Raw genomic sequence first — 9510 nt, 5'->3', positions numbered from 1 at the left:
AATTTGTTAGTCTTAAGACATTTATTAAGCTAGAAAAAGAAAACATATTCTTGTTGGTAAATCACATCCTGTCTGAATCTAATAGCAATTTTAGAGCAATTCACTAAAAGTTCAGTGAAAAGTTAATATATTGCCAACCAAAAAGAAATTCTTCTAAATCTTTTTAAAATGTAAGCGCCGAGTTATAAAAAAATAATTTATTCGACAAAATTGAATAATGACCAATTGCGTAAAATAAGCAATTACATATAGAGACCTTTCGCAAGAGACGAAAGCCGAACAAAATAAATACGCCTTATATAAAAGAATAAGAAAAAGAAAAAGACTAAAGAAGATAGGAAGAATTTCAAATTTATTAACAAATGAACCTTTTTTTCCTTTTTGCAGTATGTCCCTTAAACCGTATGTTAGACCTTCAATTTACAGTTTATTATTGATAATATTTACTAAAGAGGCTAGCGGGAGTAGCAAGCAATATCCTTGCAAGTGCTATGCATTCTGGTTGACCTCACCAGCTGCAGATGGGACGGAACTCTTAAGTGAAACCATAAACACTACCCAAGGAACTATAGAAACCATGCCTGCCTTAGACTTACAAACTCATACGGTGATGGCAGATTTCTCAAGCAACCACTATTATAATAACAATCAGCAGGATGATCCCGAAAATCACCAACAGCAAACATGTCTGCGCAGAACATTAATGCCCATCAACCATTTGCTTATATATAAACAATGAACAGATAAAAAATATTAAAATGTTATTATCAATTAACCAAGGAAAAAAAAAAAAAAAAAAAAAAACAAGAAGAGGTGATTGAACCATGTATTCTGTATGGCTTTGATGCCTAAATGACCAAAATAGTCGGAAAATAAGAATCATGATGATGACAACATCAAACATGGGGCATTCCGTTTCTTATTGATCCTGACAAATCTATTTTCTCCAATAATTTTGTCTAATTATGTGCTAGTCATAATTCAAATCAACTGACCCAACTATTTAGTGCAGCAACACAATATGGCAAAAAGGTCAAAAGTAAACCTACATTTACCAGATATACAATTGCAGCCTTTATGTCATTCCACAAATTGACCAAATTTTACTTTTTTCTCACTCTTAAAGCCAACTTGGAAGTGCTTTTAGGAGTGCTTTTAGCACAGCTAATGACACTTTTTAAGTCGACAGAAAGCTCTTCAAACTCCTTATATCGATGAGCACTTCTTGGAGGTGCTTCACTTCTTAAGAAGCTGCTTTTCTAGCAGTTCCCACTGAAGCATTTTAAACAAGCTCTTATAATGCTCAGTTAGTATTACTTTCCAACAACAGCCCCCAGCTCAATCCCCCCAAAAGCCCTCTGCCTAAAACCATGCACCACATTTGAAAAATAAATTACTTTTCATCAAAGCTTACCAGAGATGAACTAGCTCTTTGGCTCTTGGATGCCTTAGCAAGTTGTGTAGTAGCTTCCGTAGTTGCAGCATGGGAATTCTCAATGTTAGAACTAATATCATCTGAAAGGAACACATGTTTAGCATTTTGCAAAGATAGATAGATGTAGCCTTGTAGAAATTCTCAAAGAAATGTTGAAAGAACAAAAAATCAAAACTACTGTAAGCTCTACAGGATTTACCAATCATAGCTCCTTGCCCATGGACAAGAACTGCTAAATCTTTGAAAATCTCATTAACCTCACTGATCTGTTGCTGAATTTCTTGGATCCCTTGTTCCCTTTCTTCAATAATGGCTTCATTGAATACGAGTTCATTGTCCAACAATAAAACCTCTTGTCTGCATGCAAGACCCAAGGGTAAGCATATACTCTCGGAACAGATTCTATCTCACCATATAATGAAGTGCCTGTATCTGGCCAACAAGATTGTGGGCCAACAAAAAAACTTCTTTATTTGGAAAAGTTATGTCTCTTTTGTGGGAGAAATATTAAAGAACCAATTTTTATATGAAGCCATATTATTGCCGGAGTATTTTCCCTCAGCCAAAACAGCCACAAATTCCCTACCTGGACTTATCTAGGTTGTTTTGTTGCAGTCTAACGTATACTACTGTTCCCAAACAACCATTAATAAGGAAAAACAAAATTTTTCAAGGACTAGTAAACTTTGAATCACCAATTCTGCATCCTTCAAAAATAACCATTAAACAATAAATGAAAGCATCCATTAAACAAAATTCTTGACTCACCTTTTGGTTTCTGGAAGAAAAGCTTGCTGTTCATAATTCCTAGACGAACTGACATCCTGCTCATGGGCAGAGTAACTGCATTATATTTATTCAAAAAATAGAATGGTAAATAAAATTGTATAAGTAAAAAACTAGACCAACTATTTAGAAAATAGAAATATTAGCACTTCTTAACAACTATTACCATAAACGGATACAATCAGCACTGAACAGCAAGGCAACAACAACATGGAGTGAATGCAGATGCTAATAAATGTTGGTCAAACCATCTTGGTATAATGGCATGGACTTGCAACAAATTATCATCCTCAGGCAGTATTTTATGTTCAATAATGCAGTTGCAGTGGACGGCAAAGCATGTCAAATCAACTAAATACAGGTGATGTTGCAACTGATAACTTCAATAAACTATTGATATATGCAAGCTTAAGACAAGATACATTACACAAACCAATTAACTTAAAGATGGTTGGAGAAGCAGGGAAAGAGACCTAGTTTCCCTTCTTCCAGTGTGGATCACTTTGCATACAAGTTAACCATAGACCATTCCAATACAAGTACTTGTGTATGCGCACGTATGTATACAAGCAATTAAGATGTCTTGTAACATTTACCTGGATGGCAAAACTTCTTTGGGAACATAAGGAGCATATGTTGTTTCCCTTTCAGCAGCAAGTCTCTGAGCCTTCTGAAATTCTTTAAGAACGGACTGGAAATCTTTTGCAAGCTTAGCATCCGCAATCTTCTTAGCAGCCTGTTTCAACGAGTGAATTTATGACCTAAAATGTAAGTAAAGCCTACCATATCTTGCAACACAAACAGAAAGACACAAAGGTTGGCAACAAAGAACTGGGACTGAAATGCATAGGGCTTGGGTTTAAAGTACACACATGCTGCAGATATATGTAAAAAGTGTGCAGAAACTGTTTTTCAAGCGCTTCTATAGTGAGAGATGGAGGTGGAGCATGTGCAGAAAAGAAAGTGAAGGGTGAAAGGGAGAGCTTATCTGACAATGAAATAGAAATTCTAACTAACCAAAAAGATCATGGCGCATATATGCACTTACAGTAACTTCTCTATGCTGGTCGTTTTCACTAGCTTGCTTAAGTTTAGCCGAGGTATCCTTCACCAACTGCCCAATGTGTTGCCTTGTCTTATGTCTATCAGTAAAGTGAACATTATGAAAAGATTAGTAGATGACAATATGCAGATACATCAAACAAATCAAGGTTCATCTGTGAACAATTTCTCATGAAAAGAATGAAATTGGAGTTACAGAAAAGGGAAAAGCCAAGTTATAGTCATGGATTATAAGGCATTCAAATGATTTATCCTTTCCTTCTAGACACAATAAATACTGCAAACGGAGAACAAAATAAAAAATCAGGTTCCCATCCAAAGACATAAATTACCACAGCTAACTCAAATTGATAAGCTTTGTGCTAGGATCCTTACCTTGTATACAAATTAAGTTATCAAAAGGTGATTTTTTAGAAACATCTGCAAGCTATGAGAAGAAGAACACTCATATTTTGTCCCAACAGACACCATACAACTAGTCTGTTCTCTGGGTATACAACTCAAGTAGTTTCCATAACATAAGCCATAGCAAGTATATTGATAATTCCCAATCAATATATCATAAGAGTCTACTAAAATAGAAAATTCAAAAAACTAATCGAGTTGAATAATTTTCAAAAAATAAAAAAACCCAGAAATTAAAGGAAACAGAATCGGAATGATTTTAACTAAATAAAAAGAAGCAAAGGAGGAAGAACATGTAGAAAGAAAAGAATAAAAAAGAGAAGGAAGACTGACAGTCTCTCACGAAGTTGGAGAGTATCTTTGGGGGTTCCGAGGGAATTGACAAGGCGATAGAAGGAGGCGACGGCGGTGTTGATTTGGAAAATCCCAGAAGCTAGAGACTGAGACTGAGACTGAGACTGAGACTGAGACTGAGAAGGCTCATTGAATTTGAAGCCAAAGGATTGTTCCGGCCTCCCTGCCTCAATATCTTGGAAGCTCATTCTTCTTTTCTCTTCCTTCCTTCCTTCCTTTCTTTCTACTTTCTTCTTCCTTCCCTGAGAAATACGATTATAACTTCAAAATTTGTGTCCCCTTCTTTGTTAATTGTTTGTTTGTATCACAAAAAAGCAAAAAAAAAAGAAATAGATTTTGGATTTCGGTTCCTAATAGCAACTACAAATTTGTGTTTGGTTTTGGAACTTTTTTTTTTTTTTGGGGGGGGGGGGGGGGGAGGTTTTTTGGTTTGTTAATGGGAGGGGTGGAAGTTTGGTAAACCGGAATCAAACAAGTATTTGTATAGTATTGTTTCTTTGTCCTTAACCTCCAGCCAAGTCAAACTCCATCGGAAACTTCCGCTGGACCCAACTTGGTTGTTGGCCACCACGTGCCCCACATCATCATTCATCACTCCTCACCCTCCATGAGTCCCTTTTTTTTTTTACTCTGACACACACCTGATGTCCTAAATCCATCAAATAATAATCTTTATATTTATATACGGTTTTGATTTTGATTTTGATATCCTATAAATTTATGGAAAAATTTATAAAAAACAGTTATCCACACACCTCTAACATTATAAAATTTAATAATTGATTGTAAATATTGTGTTTTGCTATTTCTCTTTATAAGTTCACTGGGCATTATTACTTATTATCCCTCACCTTCAAGATTAAAAAATAGATATTTATACTGTCATATATCCATTTAATTTACTATATAAAAAGAAGCAAATTACTATTTGTTACCATTTATTACATATGATATCTATATGTTGTTACATAAGTTAAATAACTATCTAAAATGGTTTTAAGTCCCCCAAAAAAAAAATCTAAAATGGTTTATTTTTTAAAAAATTATATTTATTTTAAAAAAGAGAGGAGAAAAAAAAAAAAGCATACATACAAGTTTGTAGTTTCTTGAAGAAAGTCAAACAAACCTTTTTTTTTTTTTTTTTTTGGGTGAATATGAAACAAACTATTACTTACGGTAAAGAAGATCATGTTTATCTTTAAGATAAGCATATACCATTAACCAATTAATAAAAAAAAAAAAATACCTTCTAAGTAGATCTTTTTAATCTTATCCTTTTCCATATAACAACTATTTGCACCGTATCTGGATTTATATTAAATTTATTTTGGATTATTTATATTTATACCTTCCAAATTTGGCATGAATTGACGATCTGTCCCTGAATTTTATAGAATATACACTTATAACTTAAAAAATTAGCAAAATTCTCATCTATACGCCAGATACAGGACTACAATTGTAAAATATTAAAGAGTTTGGAAGGTATAAATGACAAATACAGAATTTAAAAGTTAAATTACAAATCAATACAAAAAGTTAAAAGAGGTATAGGTGCAAAAAGATCCATTTAATTTTCAGCACGATGCTAAAAGAGCCATATCGAAAGACGGTCAAACCGCGGGTGGTAAAGAGTCTTTTTAGGAATAAGAAAAAAAAACGAAGAATTGTGTCTTTCACTCGGAGAACCCACGTGTTGTCTAAGCAAAATGTAATAGTGACAACGTTGCGCATAATTTATTTAATTGGTACGCTTTTCGGAAAATCTTAATACGATAAAAAAATTTAAAAAAAAATTAAAAAAAAAAAAACTGTGCAAAATAATAATAATAATAATAAAGAAAACCAGAAAAATGCATAAAACGAAAAGCGGTTGCATATAAATTTCATGAAAAAACGGTCACTTAGGATCTGTTCCTTCCGAGTTCCGCCTTTATACGCAATACGAGTAGTGCCACGCTTCCTATTAACCGTCAAAAGCTCTCTCTCTCTCTCTTACCTCTCAACATTTCTTCTTCTTCTTCTTCTTCTCTGTAAAAGCCTAAGGCGTTATGGCGGTGAGAACCCCCAACTTTCCTCTTTATTTTATTATTTTTATTATTTATTATTATTTTATCAATCTCCCTCTACTCTATGCTATCTGAAATCATATGGAAATTGATTTCCCATGTATTTTATTTTATTCATTTTGATGTGTTTGTTTCCCGGCAAATTTAGAGTTTGGTCATATGGATCATCTTTTGTTACTGAGACAAAGATGTAATTCCGTTTAGAATAATTGAATTGCTTTTTGGGGTTTTCCCTGATCAATCTGTACAGTTAAGATGGCTTCTAGTATTGCTTTTGATTGTGATTTTTTTGTGAACAGGTCCAGTTTTAGAAACATGGATTATCTTTTTTTTCTTTTTGTTTTTTATTCATTTTTTATATTTATTTTTTACTGGATTGATGACATGTCATATTTTGTCTGGGTTGTGAATCTTTGGATTTTCAATAAAAATGTGTATATATATATATATATATATGATTTTGATGGCGCAGAACAGGAATATATAGGATTAATTTAGAGGAAATCACATATATATATATATATATATATACACACACATATTGTTTCTTACTATGTACATAAAAAAAATTTATCAAGACAAAATTTTTGTTTCCTTTAACAAAATCAAGGGACAATACTTGAATCCAATAAGTTCTACTAGTGCTTAACTTTACTATGGTTTGGAGAATTAAATATGACGGTTTGAAGAATTTAACGAATTAGAAACAAGCATTTATCCTCTAGATCGAGGCTTTCCAACTTGAGCTTATACATGGTTGTTATCAAAATGTTTTTTCCTCTTTTTCTTTCTTCTCTCCTAGATCATGAAGCCATGATAATGTATTGTCGGAACTACTTTAGTTTCCTTAATAAGTTTATTCCTATATTCATCCTTCAGTTTCTTATGAAAGCATGTTTAATATTGATTTGGATTAAAAGTTCATAATTTCCTCCTTTGCATTACAGACAAAAACAGTAAAAGTCAGTAATGTCTCCTTAGGAGCAACTGAGCAAGATATAAAGGAGTTCTTTTCCTTTTCTGGAGACATTGATCATGTTGAGATGCAGAGGTCTAAATCTCCTTTCCCTCCCTTTTCTGGTGGCTAAACAGGAAAAAAGGATGGTTTAGAAAGTTTTGATGTAGTTTTCTTCTTATTTTCCTCTCCCTTTTAACGTATGTATTTTTTTTCCTTTCAATTTTTCTAGCGAGAACGAGCGATCTCAAGTTGCATATGTTACCTTCAGAGATTCCAAAGGAGCAGAGACTGCAGTTCTTCTATCGGTGGATTCAGCTCTCAATGCACCTTTATATATATATATATATATATCTTTAATTGTTTATGAAGGATTGTAATGTCATACATCATATTTTGGCAATCTGGATATGAATTGGAGGAAAGCATCATTAATTCACTCTCATAAATTGATTAACTTCTCATAGTATTTCCTTGATTCTGATACAATTTTTATGTGAAACTTAGGTTTTAATTTATCACATTAAAGCAGTGATGTGGCCTCCTATATTACAGAAAAGTTGTTGTAGCATGGATGATCTCTAAGTGAAATATAATTTTTTTCTGTTTTCAAAATGTATAATATGGTGTCTCATATTTGATTTTATTCTTTCCTTTACCATCCAATATTAAATTCTGGGTATTTGGTGCTATTTATTTTTGAGGAATTGAACATAATTACATTACCCTCAGTTTTTTCAAATTAAATATCTTTGTTGAATCGTGTGGAAAAATTCTTTCCTCTGAAATAGGACACAAGGTGTTACCCATTTTAATCCCTCTACATCCCATACTTTTTATGTAGATTTACATTTGTGTTGGCATGCAAATAGCAAAGGTTTACTGGCAAATGTTCTAGTTGTTACGAATCTACTTCTTACACTCTCGTACTCTCTCCCTTGCACTTAAGAAGAGAGTGTCTCCTCTTGTTATCTTACAACTCTACTTGTTACTCTCATACTCTCTCCCTTGCTCTTAAGAAGAGAGTGTGTCCTCTTATTATCTTTGTCCTGATTGATTTAAACCTGAAAGCTTTTGTTTTGATATCTTATGTTAATCTATTTGCATCTTACAGGGAGCAACAATAGTGGATCAGTATGTCACCATTGCTCTTGCTCCAGAGTACAAGCTGCCAGCTGCTGTTTCTTCTTCACTTCCAACAGTAAAATTATCTTCTCTGGGCATCAGTCATATTCGTCTTCTGAATAAAAGTTTCCTGTCATTTATTCATTTTTCAATCTCATCAGGCAACGGAGGGCACAAATTTGGGTGGTTCAGATTCAGCTGTCAAAAAGGCAGAGGATGTTGTCAGTGGCATGCTAGCCAAGGGCTTTATTTTAGGAAAAGATGCACTGAACAAAGCAAGGTCATTCGATGAGAGGCACCAGTTGACTTCAACTGCAGGAGCCAAAGTTGCTTCTTTGGACCAAAAGATTGGTTTTACTGAGAAAATTAGTGCTGGCACAACCATGGTGAACGATAAGGTGAAGGAAATGGATGAGAAGTATCAGGTTTCTGAGAAGACAAAATCTGCGTTTTCTGCTGCTGAGCAGTCGGTCAGTAATGCTGGATCTGCAATCATGAAAAACCGCTATGTATTGACTGGGGCAACATGGGTTACTGGTGCTTTTAGCAGGGTTGCCAAGGCTGCTGGTGAAGTGGGGCAGATGGCAAAGGAAAAGGTTCAAGCTGAAGAAGAACATGGAAGTAACGAAGGAGGCAATGCTCAGACCCCCAAAGAGTCCCAACCTTCAAATGCAGCTCCTGCTACTACTACTACAACTACTACGGTGAAACCCTCCAATTCTTCAGAGCCACAAGGATTGATCCTCTGATGTGGTAAAGGCCTGTATATATATATATATATATTCGCATATATAGCGCTTGGTTATTATCATTTATCAGGAGCAGTAGTTTTACAAGGTGGAGAACGGAGTCATACTTTTTCCCCATTAGCTTCAATGTAGTCATTTAGAACGATATTTCGCGTTGGACATGTTGTCCCAGATGCTACTGTTATTTCAGTATTTACTTTATCATCATATATGTTCTCGTGTTTCTTGCCAAATAATATTTTAGTTCAACATACAAAATGAAAAAGAATTTCATCGTGTTTCTTTCTGGCACGGGAAATACTTTATGGGGGATTAGGGAGAGATGAAGCGAATGAGGTTTGGATTCAGCTATCTTATAATTATGTGTTTATTCGAGCAAGTTTAAAAGGAAAGAATATATTAATTGAGAAGAACAGAAAGGTGAGCCAAATTAACTAGTTTTTCTTCAGAAAAATGACTTCATTTAAAGTTTTATGGAGCGTGCACCATTAACCGACCTGCTCGATTACTCATTTGCTGCACAATATTTACCAATTCATTGACCAAACTTCTTACCTGCCATGCATACAA

The 9510-nt window shown here is 34.1% G+C and overlaps 2 protein-coding genes across 2 annotated transcripts; one reads left to right on the top strand and one right to left on the bottom strand.

Moving 5' to 3' along the window:
• Positions 1-335: 335 nt before the first annotated feature.
• LOC107414871 (syntaxin-22) lies at positions 336-4458 on the bottom strand. Its single transcript, XM_016023075.4, has 7 exons — positions 4022-4458; positions 3270-3363; positions 2818-2957; positions 2204-2278; positions 1635-1792; positions 1415-1515; positions 336-688 (listed from the first exon to the last, which is right to left on the bottom strand). Exons 1-7 carry the CDS (start codon positions 4228-4230, stop codon positions 623-625), a joined length of 843 nt encoding a protein of 280 aa, XP_015878561.3. The 5' UTR covers positions 4231-4458; the 3' UTR covers positions 336-622.
• Positions 4459-5883: 1425 nt separating this feature from the next.
• Positions 5884-9149, top strand: LOC107414834 (binding partner of ACD11 1). The gene is made up of 5 exons (XM_016023030.4): positions 5884-6099; positions 7059-7162; positions 7299-7374; positions 8181-8267; positions 8353-9149. The coding sequence occupies exons 1-5, from the start codon at positions 6094-6096 to the stop codon at positions 8938-8940; spliced, it is 861 nt and encodes a 286-aa protein (XP_015878516.3). The 5' UTR covers positions 5884-6093; the 3' UTR covers positions 8941-9149.
• Positions 9150-9510: the final 361 nt, after the last annotated feature.

The sequence above is a fragment of the Ziziphus jujuba genome, chromosome 8, assembly GCF_031755915.1.
Source record: "Ziziphus jujuba cultivar Dongzao chromosome 8, ASM3175591v1".
Classification (NCBI taxonomy): domain Eukaryota; kingdom Viridiplantae; phylum Streptophyta; class Magnoliopsida; order Rosales; family Rhamnaceae; genus Ziziphus; species Ziziphus jujuba.
Note: the sequence above shows the minus strand (reverse complement) of the source record. Positions and strands in the feature narration are given on the sequence as shown.